This window comes from Scardinius erythrophthalmus (assembly GCF_964197995.2).
Source record: "Scardinius erythrophthalmus genome assembly, chromosome: 2".
NCBI lineage: Eukaryota > Metazoa > Chordata > Actinopteri > Cypriniformes > Leuciscidae > Scardinius > Scardinius erythrophthalmus.
The window spans coordinates 49,657,620-49,674,298 of NC_138222.1; the positions used below are offsets into that span (position 1 = coordinate 49,657,620).

General features: G+C 38.6%; 2 protein-coding genes across 2 annotated transcripts in view; one reads left to right on the forward strand and one right to left on the reverse strand.

The window, feature by feature from the left end:
- LOC308687382 (uncharacterized protein) overlaps positions 1–16,679 on the reverse strand; it is a 439,906-nt gene that overhangs the window by 248,907 nt on the left and 174,320 nt on the right. The gene's annotated exons all lie outside the window — the stretch shown is intronic.
- adamts17 (ADAM metallopeptidase with thrombospondin type 1 motif, 17) overlaps positions 1–16,679 on the forward strand; it is a 163,754-nt gene that overhangs the window by 12,789 nt on the left and 134,286 nt on the right. Inside the window, exon 4 of the mRNA XM_081359916.1 lies at positions 7,281–7,450. Coding sequence (XP_081216042.1) covers positions 7,281–7,450 — 170 coding nt within the window. The remainder of the gene's footprint in view (positions 1–7,280; positions 7,451–16,679) is intronic.

Sequence of the window (16,679 nt, forward strand, 5' to 3'; positions counted from 1 at the left end):
TGTGATGTTGCTTAACTGTATCATATGTTATAAATATAAAACTCCACATTTAGAATTTTTTTTTACCACAGCGTGTTAACTGAGCTTCTTTGTGTGTGCTGCACTCATTTGTTTCGAAGGCTGATTGGGTCACCACTGCGCGACGAAGGCTCCTTCCTTGAAAGGGACTTTGCTGAAATGCGGCCTCCAAATATGGCTTTCGTTTCCCCTGCAATGAAGGTAACAACAGATCCGTCCTTCGAAGGATGCAGCCTCTGAATTTGGACGCTGCTTATGAATTGGAACGCAGTTAGTGAATTGTTTCTATGTGAATGAACCGTTCAAATGAACCAACTGCTGAAATGAATCAGACTTTTCAATGCTATTTCAGTGAGAGAGATATTTTCATAACTTCATCTCATCAGTGCTCAACAATGTGATGCAAAAAACAAACAAACAAAAAAACAAACTTTTTTTGTTTTTGTTGCGCTGCACTTTAGTTGTTACTAGTATTTTGAAAACAGAAGTACTGTCATGCAACTGAAAATCTACTAGTCACGTCACAACATTTAGTTAGTTTCTCCCCAAGATTACCTTTGTCCACTGTCTCTTCCTGTTAAAAAAACAGTTAAGTGAGAAAAGTTGAGCATTGCTTCCCACAATAACCCCACCTCAAAAACCAAACCGTCCCCAGAGAAGGATACACGCAGAAACAGACCTTAAATCCATTAAACTCCAAATGCCCCTCTCGGACACACACACACACACACACACACACACACACACACACACACACACACACACACACACACACACACACACACATGCTGTCTGGATGTGTAAGATGGATCAGGTTGCACGGTGGTGACGGCAGGAGTGAGGAAAAGCTGCCGGTTTTCCTCAATGATTCCCTCTCTGTCTCCACTGAAATAGGATTCTGACAAAACGCACTTAGCACTTCTAATCGGGCCGTGTAATCTGCGGAGTTGTACGTCCGTTGATCCATTCTGCCCACGCTCACATGCCAGGAAGCTCAGGTTCGGCACAAACAGACGGCTTGCTTCATTCTTCATGTCGGTGCGTTACCGTCGTGAGTGGGGTTGAAGAGGATCAAGTATCCACATTGAGAGGAGGGAACGCCGGTTTGGGAGCAGACACAAAGACTGATCTGATCCGAGAGGAAACAACGTGTGAAATTTGTAGGGCTGATCCAAGAAGAGCGTTTGATTGATGCGTACAGCACATTCATGCTGAACTCTGGGGCTGGTTAGTGGCTAGTCTGGTGTCTGGAGAGAACAGAAGCTACCCAAAATGATAATGAGAAAATTGTCATTTAGATGGTGCCTTTATCTGAAGTGACTTACAGTGTATTTGTTAAAGGGAGAAGCACAGTGGTTAAAAGCTCATGGATCACTAAATGAATGGTGATTTATACTGTCAAGATCTAAATTGAAGCTCTATTCTGCCTGTGTCTCACAGAGTAACAGTGTACGGGTTGAGAATGATATGAGGGTGAGTAAAAGATGACAGAATAAAGAGAATTCCTCTAACAGTCCTGTTTCTTACAGCATTAGTTTGAGGGTATCTATCCCGAATTATCTCCCGAAAATATGAATTTACAAATATTCTACGCATTGTGCATGGAACTGAAGCATAAGCATAAACAAAATGCCTCAGATGACTGTGGTTTAGTTAAAATTGCTGAACACAACAAGCCTTTTTTCATTGTTAGCCTATATTAATTTGGCCAAAAATAGCGGAGACCAAACACGCGAGAAGCCAGAACGTTGCTATTGTGACCATATGGTGTCAATCTTCGCAGTTTCGGGAGTGAGTCATGTTCCATACACACACAATAATGATAATTTAGGGGATTCACTCACTCATTTAAATGCAGTTGTCACTCCTGAAACTATACCGTGTGTACATGGCCAATTGAAGAGCTAAAAAAGTGTACCAGGTTGGTAGCATGGCCGATAATAAAGCGAAGTGCTTAGAGTTAATATATGTTAATATTATAGAGTTAATATATGTTAAGATCTCTTTAACATCTCAGTTGTTTTAGTTGTTTCTCCTAGACTGCAATTATATTAAATGGAGGGCAAAACAACAACAATAACAACAACAACAAAACTAAACAAAAAACTCTCCAAATGATCTGAGCTGTTATCTGCAACTTTGTCAACTATTGGGTCATTTGTTTGTTTTATTTATATTATAAGCCCTTTTGGGAGAAACATCTTAGTCAAATTTGATACTTAAACATAACTTCATAGAAAAACAGCGTTTAGTCTTTTAAGCTATGGAGGCAAAACATTTTATAAAAGACTATCATTTTTCAACTATGTTATACAGAGTAAAAGCATTTTTCTTCTTCCTACCAATTTGATGGCCCTCACAAAGCATGAAACACACACACACACACACACACACACACACACACACACACACACACACACACACACACACACACACACACACACGTACACATGCGCACACACGAGATTGAGTAGGGCTGGGTACGTGATTTATGATTCCCCTTCAGCATGAAAATATTATTTATAGTCATCCACGCCGGTTTCACCATTATGGCCCCTCACAAAGCTTCAGGGGCCTGACTGAGAGATTTATCGACAGTTGATTAATTGAATTTTGGAATGGACACATCAGCATCATGGCCTGAAATCAGGTTAAATGTTGTGGAGAGTTGAAGTGAGCAAAAGTATCAATGACTCGAATGAGTTTTATTAAGACTTATGAACACCAAGAGGATGTTATAAACAAATGGATTGTTAAAGGAATAATTCAGCCAAAAATAAAAGATCTGTCATCATTTACTCACACTCATGTTGTTCCAAACACATATAAAGCCTTTTGGCAAAGTGGAGTATAAAAGTGTTCAAATATTGTCCATGGAAATGTGTTGTGCCAGGTTTACGCACACTATTGACTCTCATGTCTCATAACTGATTGAAGATCAAAACCACTTTGAATATGCAGAAATTTCGGCAAAAGTTTCAAATATTTTGTTTTGTTTATTTTGCACAGAAAGTGATAATATGTTTAGATTTTGTTGTATGTTTTTGAAAGAAGTCTCAGCAAGGCTGTATTATTTCATAAAAAAACAAAACTAAAATCAGTAATATTATGAAATACTTTTTGCAATTTCAAATAACTGTTTTCTATTTGAATATATTATGAAATGTAATTTATTTCTATGATGGAAAAGCTGAATTTTCAGCATCATTACTCCAGTCTTCAACATCATCCTTCAGAAATCATCCTAATATGCTGATTTGCTGCTCAAGAAACATTTCTTATTATCAATATTGAAAACAGTTGTGCTGCTTAATATTTAAGTGGAAACTGTGATACCGTTTTTTTCAGGATTCTTTGATAAATATAACTTTCAAAATAACTGCATTTATTTGATATCTTTTGCAACAAATGTATTAAATGTATTTACTGTAACTTTTGATCAACATAATGCATCCTTGCTGAACGAAAGCATTATTTAAAAAGAAAAATCTTACTGACCTCAAAGTTTTGAACAGTAGTGTCTGGTGATTCACTGTAGTCGTTTATCCAAACAAATCATTATTATCCTTAAAAAAAAAACTCTGACTAGAATTTTGAAAAAATGAAATAATTTTAATGGATATATTCAGTGAACACATGGTTGCGTTTACACTTATGTGAATAAATGATATTTAGCATATGTGCAATTATTGCAGTTTAGGCTCCTCTAGCTGAATCTGGTTCTTCTCTGGGTTTTTCTCCCTCTTCATCTAAACATCTTTTGGAGGTTTTTCCTTTGGCTGCTCACTCGGAGCAATGCATGACAAAAGCACTATACAAATAAAAAGTGACTCGATATGGTTATTATGTAGTGCACAAGTCATTTAGACTATGTTTATGGTGCTGCTTTGCCATTTTTGGGCACTTGACAGCACCAGTCTCCATTCACTTTCATTGTATGGAATGAAAATCGCTGCTAAACTTTTCCTTTCGTCTTCCACAGAAGATCAAACACATCAGGGTCTATAAATAATGACTGAACTTGTGTTTGTGTGCACTGTTCTTTTAAGACATCAGAACAACAGAAGCCTCTTGAGTCAGCCGGATAAGTCTTATTATTACAGCTCTAGATGACAGTTTTGTGATAGCTTCCTGACCATTAATAATGGTTTGTTCTTACTCATTACTTGTTTTATGGTTGTCTCTGTCTGCAGGAATTATTGATGGTTTCAGCACATTTCTAGTGATTTTCAGTGTCATTTGTGTGGAAGTCCAAGGCACCATTAGTTTCCATTCTCTTTAGTCAGATCTGCCTGAAAACAGCTGAGAATGGAAAAAATGCTCGTGCTGCAAAAAGAGCGTCACATTAACACCATATGTTGTGTTAGTCATTTATAAATGCGCGCACATTCACACAACTACACATTTTCTAAACACCTGTAAACATAGAGCAGAGACCCCCATCAGAGGGACCCCCATCAGAGCCCCCAATGAATTATGGTGAGAACTCAACTGAACAAACACATTTTTACAAGTTTTCAAATTATATTTTTGTTTCACTACTGGTGCACATCGGTGTTGTTTTAGAATTATTTATATACTAATATACTTATTTTTAATTGCCTTTCATTTTTATATTTTCATTTTTCATTTTAATTTAAGTTGGATTTTTACTTGTTTTTGTAATATTTATTATTTTTTCATATTTATATTTAGCTTTAAATTATTAAGTTTTAACTTTTGTAATAAAATTATATTTATTTCAGCTTTATTTCAATTAAGAAAAAAACATTTTTTTATAGTTTTAATTTTAGTCAACAATAACAACACTGGTGTAGCCATTAATGGATTAAATGTTCTACAGTGAATGCTAAGATTCATAATGTGATATTGTAAACTTGCATTTGTTAAAGTTAGTTAAAGTTAACCTGTTTGTAGCTCGCAGATAAGTTACCAGCACATCAATGTAGTAGCACTTGCTTGTATTCACACAGAAGTGTTTACAGTATTTCCTAGCAGAAGTACTTTCCATCTGTTGATCGCAATGGTTTCATATGTGATACCAAAGCACCGGATAAATGCCTTCAATGAATGTATTAGCAAAGACTTTATACATAGAAAGACGAGGTGCACTCGTATTGCTATGAACGGGAGAAAGTGCAACACACAATATGGCGGAATAAGTCCCGCCTTCTAAATAAGAACCAATCACTGATTGGTAAAGTCATCGCATCACTGCAGCTGCCATTGGAAGCTCCGGTTCCTGTAGAAACGGTCAGTGTTCAGAGATGCGCGCTTAGGACTGCGAATGCACATTAGCTTGGTCCAGCATGAAGAATTTTTTATTTTTTTCATGCATTTAGAAACAAAATTTATGAGACCATTGTTGTCAGATTTCATTGGGGATTTCAAATATGAAATTTAATTTTAAGCTTGGTGAACAGTTTTGGAGAATTTGATGTTTCCCCATTTGAAGAGCTGCACTTGCATGCCCGAGAGTCGTTTCAAAGATGGCCGCCGAATGAAATGACTTGTCTTAAAAGGACTTTGGTATTAGTCAAAGCTAGTACAGTTTTTTTTATTTTTTTTACTTAACGATAAAACAGCTAGACAAAGAGAAACAGTTTGAACATCATTTAACATTTTGGGAGCTCTAAGGACAAATCGGTGGGTTTGTGCAACCCAGCAAACAAACCAAAACTGGACTCCAGATGGTGGAAAACCACTGTTTAAAGCAAAATGATACTTTAGGAAACTGGAATTTACTTTTTCATTTGTGTTCTGGTAAACACTTCTTGGCTTTTTCCCCAAGATAATGGATCATCCCATCTCTGGGGATGTTTACAGGTGTCTTCAGTAAACAAACACTTACACGCTCATGTTTATTTGGGAAATGCACCAGCAACCAGACTCTGAAAAGCTCACACCAAGAAGGAACACTAGCTGTTCCTAATACCATTTGTGTGTGATTGCTGGTTGTGGTGAAAGTGTATTATGAATGGATTTTACCTGCTGACAGGTTTGTGAAAGGATCAGTAGTAAGCCATTTACCTTACAAATCCTCATTTCCTCATCTTACATATACAGTTATCGGCCAATGCCAGTATTAAATTTGCATATAAAAGTTACAAAAACATTATTTTTTTTTTAACATGTACCTTTCAATCAGTCACAATAAAACCGCTTTGGTTTTATTTCTGTCTCTTTTCTTAGCTCAGGTCTTATTTCTGGTGGACATTGGCTCTCTCAAAGGTTTGGACTTGTTTACAGTAAAGCTGTGGCCTTTGTTGAGATCAGGACTAATTGTGCACACACAACATATGTGGTGTACTTCTGAGGATGAATTGTGCTTGTTTAGAACCAAAATGTGTCCCCTGTTTAGAGCTGACAGCAGGTCCAGTTGAACATTGTGCTTTATAACCGTAATGTTTGAAGAGTTTCTTTCTGTTTGTTGTTGATTTGTTTATCAGCTCCAGGAACTGTAATTCTGTGTTTGTCCTATGTATCAATCTTGATGTCTTTGTATACATATGTATGTCTTTCAGAGTAACAAAGAACACATTTCCTGAAATAATTGCAGGTTTGATGCTAAGACATGAAACATACCCTGCACAAGTACACGCAATCTGGATTTTAGTATGCACGCTTGAAATGTGTTAATGAAGCATTCATGTTTGATAAAGTTTTCAACCATTCAAAAGAATGGTCCATACATTTTTTTTTAAAAAATAGAAATGCTTTAAAAAATACTTTTTTTCAGCAAGGATGCATTAAATGATCAAAGCTGACAGTAAAGACATTTTATGATGTTACAGAAGATTTCTATTTCAAACAAATGCTGTTCTTTTAAACTTTCTAAAAACATCCTGAATTTTTTTTTCACAGAATTGTCATCCACAAAAATATTAAGGAGTACAACTGTTGTCAATGTTGATAATAATAAGAAATGTTTCTTTAGTAGCAAATCCACATATTAAAATGATTTAAAAAAATCTTTGCTGTCACAGGAGTAAATTACATTAAAAATATATTTAAAATAGAAAAACATATTTTAAATTGTGATAATATTTCATAATTTTATGGTTTTTACTGAATGTTTGATCAAATAAATGCAGTGTTGGCGAGCATAAAAGACTTCATAAAACATCAAAAAATCTTACCAACTCCAAACGAATGAATGGTAGTGTACAGTATTACTCTGGTCTAACAGTTTCGTTTTTGTACTTGTGTGTGTGTGTGTGTGTGTGTGTGTGTGTGTGTGTGTGTGTGTGTGTGTGTGTTAGACAAGAAAAAGACCAGGGTAAAAGGAGCAGAGGAGGTGCGTGGCAGGAGGAACGCCATCAGGCTGAGTAGAGAGTACACCGTGGAGACGGTCGTGGTGGCTGACGCAAATATGGTGCAGTACCACGGTGCTGAGGCTGCCCAACGCTTCCTGCTCACCGTCATGAACATGGTGAGTCACATATTCACATAATATATAGGCTGACATATGTAATAATAGTCAGAAAAATATATTTTTTTTAAATGGAAGTTTTAATGAACCTTTAGACAAAATAAAAAAAAAACCCTTTAGGCTACATACAAAGAGTCTGGTAGGACCAGGCTAATATACAAATGGTAAATTCTTCATTCATTTTCACTGTAATTAACACAATTATTATTGTTTAATAGGCTCATAGAAAAGTAATTGTTAATTGGTTATTAGAAATAAATAATTCTCACTTTAGATTAGGGAAAATGGAAAACTTTCATTAATTGAGCGCTTTAAACCAACCTTTATTAGATATTAATCACATTCATTTTCAGTTCAGTTCTTTAAATTGTTTACAAATACATACACACACACACACACACACACACACACACAAGTTGGCATATGCTGTTGCCAATGTTGTTTTATACTGTTCAAATTGTAAATTCTATCCCGTTACACTAACTCTAGCCCTAAACCTACCCTACATTAATACTAATGCAATTAATGTCTAATAAAGGTTGGTTTAAAGCACTTAATTAATGACATTTCCTTATTAGCCGTGACCTAATCTAAAGTGAGAACTATTTACAGCTAATAAGTTGTTAACAATGCATAAAAATGATCTAACTCTTTTTCATATGAGCTAATTAAATAATAATATTTTTAGTTTTTAGTTTTAGTTAACAACAATAACCCTGGTTTAGATTGTTTACACTACATATTTTGCATGTTTTGCATGTAACAGAGCCTTTGGACACTAGAGTAACTCCTGGCAAAATGGAAGAGAAATGGGTCATAAAACACAGCAGAGACAGATAGCGGTTGGGAGAGAGTGTGTGAGCGTAACATTTGCTCTGCTGACCGCAGCTGTGCTGTATGTGACATTCATGAGTCGGCAGCTCTCGGACACACACATTCACGCACACACACCTCTCTTTAATCACATGGGCTCTGTTACAAAAATGAGAGTGCTGTCTATAAGCCAGATTTACTAAACAGGGCAATTTAGCGTGAGATCGCAATTCCAAAAACGCGCCGATGGGAATGAAAAGTTCTGCTCGTGATCTATTGACAAAGTGCAAATTAAAGAACACCGACGCAGCCGGATCATTTCCAAATGACCAACGTAATCTACCAGTTAGTAGACTTTCACTTTGTCGGGTCTCTCTTACGTTTACGTGTGTTGCCACCATCTGTTGCCTTTCAGATATTTGTAACTCTTGTTGCAACTTTATTCTTCTGTCTTCATCTGTCTGCCTGCAACCACTTATGACAGAAGAGCAGACCTCCAAAAATGGATATAAATGGCCAATTTATTTTGGTGGCTTAGGAGAGCACCAATCTTTTGAACTTTAGCCATCTTTCCATCACCTGCCCCCTCGACGACAAGGCCCTGAAGACCTTGCTCTGGATCGGGGTGAACTTTAACCACCCCATAGACCTCCCAGACACCACAGGACTTAACTGGAGGGAGGCTGTGGTTAGGTGTCTGGAGAGCGTCTGGCCCCGATTCAGAGACGGATTTACAACCATCAACCACAGAGAATTCGCAAGAGCCCCCGGAGACATTTAGGAACCACCCGCCGCGATGAGTGAACCAGGACAAGAGGACAGCGCTCACCATGGTCCCAGAAGTGGAGCCCCCAAGCAAGTCTGACCAGGATTGTGAGCCCGCGACACCAGTGGCCGAGAGAACGGAAACCACGTACGACTACCAGCAGCGCCCATGCGAGTGGATTCTGTGGCTCCGCCTCCGGCCTCAGATAACTTTGCTCCATCTCGGCCCGTCGGCCTGACAGCTTCGCCTTGCCACTGGGTTCCCTCGTCCCACCGGCTCCCCCGTGGTCAGTTGTCGCTCTACTTTCACCTGCTGGGCTCCATCCCTCCACCCCTACGGCTGCAGCGGGTTCCTCCTCCTTTTTGGCATCGCCTCTGTCCTCTGTCACACCGGCATCGCCCCAGTCCTCGGGTACTCCAGCTCCACCTCCGACGCTTGTCTCCATGGCATCGCCTGGGTCTCCAGCACCAGCGATGTCGCTCAGCTACATTGACCCTCCATCTGTGCCATCGGATCCTGGGTCCTCGTCTCCTTTGGTCATCCCCCATATATCCTCCTGCCTTTGTCTCCGCCGTGGGCTGTCGGCTCTGTGGAGCTCTGGGTTTGCATCATCAGGCTTTCTCCACCTTCACCATCGGGGTCTCGTCATCCTGCCATCACCATCCCTTCACCACATCCTGCCACTATCCCTTCGCCATATCCTTGTCCTCCTCCTAAAGCCCCTCCATCCCTCCCTCTGCCATCATTCTGCTACACCGTGAGGTCGGAAGGGGTTGTGATGTCACCAATATGTTCAGTTAGATTGGACTACGTGGACTTTCAGTTTGTTTTCATTTGTCACGTGTCTTCCTTGTTCAGATTCCCGCTACTCGTTTGTCTCCCTAGTTACAGTCATTATTAGTTTGTTTGTTTCAGCTGTGTTCTATTAATCATCTTGTTTGAGTTCCTATTTAAGTTGTATCCTCACGTTCATTCTCTGTCTGGTCTCTCTTACATGTATGTGTGTTACCACCATCTGTTGCCTTTTGGATATTTGTAATTAAACTCGTGTTGGAACTTTATTCTTCAGTCTTCATCTGTCTGCCTGCCAGACGTGTTTTTTTTGGGGGGCGGTAAATAATGGTGCAAACACCAGTAAATTGATGAGTGCAAACCTTAGTAAATCACCTTGCATGATTCATTTAAATACTCTCCTCCCATAAATTTGTCTGAAAGGGAAACTCCTACAAATGCATATGCAATAAGGTCAGCCACAAAAATAACTTTCCACATCTTTTCAGCGCAAATTTTTCACTGCTTGTCTTTAGTAAATCCTGACAGTAGTTATTTTTTAATGCCAAAAGAGGGTTTGCGCTGGTGCAAGCTGTTAGTATACTGTATCTGGCCCTATATATGCTGCATTTTGAGGCGTCATATAGTTTTGAGGCAACAAATCAGAATTTAAAGTCATAAATTCATCTTTCTAATACAATCTCTTTAGAAATGTTCCAGTAAAATGCTGTTTGCAGTAGAAGTGGGTGTTACTTACGACAATATCCAGGCTTGTGCACAATTCAGAATTGAATTGAGAATGACTCCTTAATTCCAATTAAATTCTTGAATTTGAATTGAATTTGAATTGATGTCAAAAACAGGATCTAGAATTACAATTCGAATTTGAATTAAAGGAAGCAGAATTGCAATTCAATAAAAATTCAAAGAAATTCATATACATATTTTAAGTGAAGTGTTTAACAATGAAGCTTTATTATTGCATTATAATATGCGGGGTGGCAGTGGCTCAGTGGTTCATGTATGTTGTCTACAAACCGAAAGGGTTGGTGGTTCAATCCCCGGTTCCACTTGACCAAGTGTCGAGGTTTTCCATGAGCAAGACACGTAACCCCAGCTGCTCCCGACCAGCTTGATTGGTGCCTTGCATGGCTGACACCGCTGTTGGTGTATGAATGGGTGAATGTGAGGCTATGTAAAGCACTTTGGTGGCCATAGGTCTGTGAAGCGCTATATAAATGCAGTCCATTTACCATTTAGTCACAGAACAAATAATTAAGTTTGATTTATTGTAATTGTAATTCTGTGGAACATGATGGAACATGACTCCATTTCCCAGAATGCTTTACTTTAACCAAGTATTTAAAATGGTTGCTAAACAATTTGAGGTGGACATTTGTTTGAAAGCACAATTTGATGGGCAACACTGGACTTTTTAAGTTTCAGAAGTCCCTTACAACTTCACTCTGCACCTGTTGAGAGAATCTTTAGTGTTGCAGGAAAGATATTCAGACCAGAACGGTGCAGACTCAATGAAAAAACATTTGAGGAGCTATTGAGAATTAGATGCAACAGTGTTGCTCAGTAATTTTTTGCATTGGAATAAATGATAACTGCATTAAACAACTTTGTGTTTGTGTGATTACTTTGAAATGAAAATTACATTGGAACAAAACTAATTAAACAACACTGAGGGGGTCATTTATTTCAAGAATTTGATCAATATCTATTTTAGAACAAAATGTATGCAGGGTTGAGGAGTAAATAGTTACGTGAAATGAATTTTCTGTTATTAAATTACAAAATTAAAGTAATTGTATTTAGTTGTATTACTGAGGTAAAATGTTGAATTCAACTAGTTACTAATCAACTTAAAACGAAATTGCTTTGCATTGATAAAGTTATCCAAATAAAGTAATCCAAACAATATTTATAATGGGTAACTAATAACAGTAAGCAATAACATTTACAAAGTAATCTTCCTAACACTGAATGCATGCGAGACTCAACACATTCTTTCTGTTGTGTGACTGTGTGGAATTTCTTTGAATTGCCATGAATTTAATTCCACTTCCTGTCATTCCAATTCAAATTCAATTCAATGTCCTGTGGGGCAGAGTAAATTCAATTCAAATTCCAATTCATGAATTGAATGGAGGCCAATTCTGAAATTCTGAATTTTGCACAAGCCTGACGCTGACAGCATTTGTCACAGCAAGTCAGGCAAAATGAGGAGAAGAAAGGCTCTATATGCAGCTATCTTTATTTAATAAAACAAAAACAAAGAAGATAATACAAATAGCAGAAATCAGAGGAGTAAACATGTGTCAGGATCATGTGGCAGATCGCAATTCCAAAAACGAGCCGATGGGAGTGCTAAGTTCTAGTACACTTTGCACTCTATGTTTGAACATGCTATTTTACAGGCCTTTCTGAAAAAAAAAAAAAAAAAATTCTAATGCTCTTTCATAAGTGCATATTCAGCCACTCTGAATTAAATCCAGTCTGTGTTTGTTGATCTCATGTCTACAAGGCACAGAAAAATGAAAGGAAGAAATGAGGCTCCTTTTCCTGAGAAATCAGCTTTTCTGACCTGGCCTGCTTTTACATCTGTTTTTTGCCCATCTCACCTGCTGCGTCTGAACTACCTGGTGCATCCACTTCTCTCTCTTCATTATCGATCTTCCTGACCCTCTCTATCGTTTTTCAGCTGCCACATCAGCACTGGTTGAAGCCTGAAATATTCTAAACAAATTAACCTGATAGCTAATCATACAGGTCAGACTGTTCAGCTTTCCTGCCGTGTAAGTTTCTAACTCTATTTTGCCGATACCTCTGTTTGTGCCTCCTCAGGATGTGGCCTTTTTATTCTTGGAAAATATATATTTTAAAATTCATCTGGATTGAAGGAGCAAACATTCAGCATCAGAGTTAAAGAAGTTAACATTACAGTCGAAATCAGTTAGCCTATGTATATTGCGCTACCCTCAACAACCCAACTGTATTCTAATGTTAAGCCTGGTTCACACGGGACGATTTTAAAATTGTCGGCCGATTTTCCAAACCTGAGAGACCCCACACACGGCGATAAAAAATCATGGGTCTAACAGTTTTGGTCGTACAGTGTGTGGTGCGCAGCCACACGGCAAAATCAACACATCACACACAAACCGATTTGACTCCCGAGCATTCCGAGGTCAGAAGGGAAATCTCGCAAAATCCCACGATATCAAAAGTAATTTTAATACTGTGCTTACGAGGATACTTGACAAAGTGAACATTTTGGCATACTTTTGTGTGTTTTTGTCCGTTCAAGTGTGAAAGAGAACTCAATGCGGCAGCGCGCTGTCTGAAGCGTGATTCTGTGCGCATGAGTTCTGTGTGTGTGTGTGTGTGTGTGTGTGTGTGTGTGCGCATCACACAGAGAGGAGATTTACAGACAGCGCGCCACCAGTACAGATTTAAGTTCTTTTTTGCGTTTTATCACGCTTGAATTGTTTCTTAGCACTTGAATGAATGATAGCGTGATAAAATACTATAGTATAGAGCAGCCAATGGATGAAAGAAAAAATCTACACGCCACAGTCCACAGGCTGCGTGCTTGTTTGTTGCGGGGGACACAACACACGAGGAGAAATCGGGCCAAAACAACACGATTTGAGATCGGAGCGGTCCCGAAGTCCTTCCGAGCAGACAAGAGCAGTCTTAACACACCACACACGGCAGGAATATCTGATCAGATTATTTTACGATAATCGGAGCATCCTTAAGATTGTCGGAAGGGGTGAATCGGGGCTAAAATCGGCCTAATTATCCTGCCGTGTGAACCAGGCTTTAGCTTAGCTGTCCTTAGTTGCTAGGGCCTTACAAGTGTTAGGTCTCCGTGATTTAGAGCTGTTGAGAGCATATATAGACTCTTATGCATGAGTTTTGGCATATTTGTCAAGAAGACGAAACATTAGCATATTGCCCGCCCACTTATTGAGCACGCAGACACCAGGGAAAACTTGAACCTCAAACTGGCAGCTGATTCCTGTGGATACTGGATAGCGTCATGTCGGGAAGACGCTGTGCTCTACAATATGAAGGTAAAGCCAGTTGTTTTTCACTGCCCAAGGACGAGCATGTGAAGAATCAGTAGTTAAAATTCATCTTTACAACGATACCACAGCAGTATAATCCTAAACTTTTGCTGTGTTACCTATATTTTACTGACAACTGCTTCTCAAATCTCAGAGTTCAATGCAGGACTTGCAAACCGCTTGCTTTTGAAAGATGGTGTTCAAAATACTTAGTTTTGAGTTTTATTCTGTGTGGGTCTCCTGCTAACTGGTTAACTCACATTATTAATACTTCTGCTAATCAGTTGTGGGCCACTATTGCCTATAACTGTGTAATGCAGATTGTTTGTCGTTCTCACTACTTTGAGGAAAGATTAAGCATGGAGCAAGATTTGTTTTACCAACGTTTATGTTACATCAGTTATTCACGCTAGAGTTCGGCTAATGTATTGCATACATGCACTGTTATTGATACAGTTTCCATGTGTTCACCGCAATATATTAGAAAAATACTCTGTAAATAAATTAGTACAAGTAAACTAATCGGTTTGTTGATGGACATGCACTTGTTAATGCTGATGGTAAGGAATTACAGTTGCAACATCTCATAATGTGCCTCAAACTAGTGTATCACTGAGAAACATCCTGCCTTGTCCTTGCAATGGAAGTTCAGGTTGAATAACTAGTTCTTCCAGTGTTTCATCATCGGACTTGCGCTCGGATTGATATGGTAAAATCGACGCCATTGTTCGTTACTGTGATTAGTTTACAGTGTAGGAAGCCTTAGGCCTTATGGCAATGGCCGTTTTTGTTTTCTACGCGTGCGCTGTACGCGGTAAACCAATCAGAGCAGAGTAGCTCACGGAAAGGAGGGATTTAGAGAGATTGATTCATCTGACGAGTCGTTTGAGAATCATTGAAAATGTGGTGGAAATGCGCAATGTGCAAATGTATATTATGAAGAAATGAAACAGTTTTTTGACATTTGATGCATGTAAACCTGTTGTAGGAGACTCCAAAACAACATTAGGAAAGTTTAAAATAGCATAATAGGGGTACTTTAAGATGAGATTGTGTGTGTAGGTTTGAAAGGATAGAAGAAAGAAAAATCTTCTTGATTTGTGTATTTCAGTTCATCCCAGAGTGAATGACCTCACTCTCATTCAGAACAGGTCCGTAAACACAGTGTGCGCTGTGAGCGCCTGGAAATGAGCCTGTGTAATAAAGTACAAACAAACTAAATATTGATCTGTAAAACAGTTCACAAAACAACACCTCACTGCATCTGCTGTGGTAAAGCAAAGCTCGTCAATTCAAGAACGGCCCTTTCTACTGTATCTCTAATGACAATGATGAGTCATATGAAGATTAATGTAAAAATAAATGAATTGCCCAGATGTGTGGGATTTTGTAAGAAAGTACACCTCCTTTTGTCCTCCCTGAGGACCTTATAAATCCATTCTTCACAGACGAGTTCGACAACGCTGTGGAAAATCGTGCTGTTATTTTGATATTCCCCTCCAGATGCTGGTTACTCATCAATATCTGAATCCTCCCTTCAGTTCAGCTCCATACTTCTTCGTTAACTTTACCCCGCATGGAATTGCCGTTGATTTTTTTTCTGTACAATAGTAAAAAAAAATGTAATGGGATTGTGAATCACACAGCTTACTCTGTGAGGGTGATGAAAGCTCAACTCTATTTCTTTCTTGATTCTTTTATCTTCATTTATATAGAAGATTTGCATGTTGTAAATCAGAAGTTTTTGTGTAGCAAATTGGCTGAGACCAATATAGTTTTTAAATAACAAATGGTGATGTTTTTACTCAGTATTTACACAATATTTTGCGTTATCTGCGCAAGGTGTCTGTAGATTTTGGAACTGTTTATTGGCCAACGGTATATAACCAAGAAAACCTCACCAATACAAAACACTGAGTCATGTTGCAAATGAGTCATTGAATCAGTGTTTTGAATTGATTAATTCAAAAAGACAGTTTGAACTAATTAACAGAAATTAGGCTAATCAAACTTACCAACTGAAAGTTTTTGTTACAATTGAGACAATGGGCCCTATCTTGCACCCAGCGCAATTGACTTTGTACACCGACGCATGTATCATTCCTATTTTGCACCCGCGCAAAGCGGACTTTTCCCTCCACAGAAGCACGTCGCTAAACTAGGGAATGAACTTGCGCTCCCGGGGCGGTTCAGCGCAAAAAAGGAGGCGTGTTCCGGCGCAAACGTTCCTTCATGCTATTTTGCAGGTTTAGAAAACAATTGCGCCACTAACCAGGAAAAAATAGTTTTAAGTCAGTGGCGCGTTGCGCATGTTATTCATATGCTATTTTAAGGGCGCATGCTTGGCCATAATCAATGTAGCGTGTGCACAACGCGCATACACTTTGATTCTCTCATCTACACAGAAGCAGCAGTTTTCATTTTTGCAAATCATACATTATTATGATAGATAGATAGATAGATAGATAGATAGATAGATAGATAGATAGATAGATAGATAGATAGATAGATAGATAGATAGATAGATAGATAGATAGATAGACAATTTATTATAAAAGCATACATCTAGCTTACACATTTACCCAAATTATCATACGCCTTTTTAACCCAAGTTAATTTGGGTGGGTTTCTCCATCCCCAACGTCCCTGACGAGAGCGTTGCTCTCCTCGGCTGTGAACCGCTCCTGGCGCGCGCCTGGCAAATCCGCCGTTACAATAGGAATCCGCTTTAGAACAAGCGCGCCTGCTCTTAAAGGGAATGTGAGATGACGCTCTGATTGGTTTATTTCACGTTACG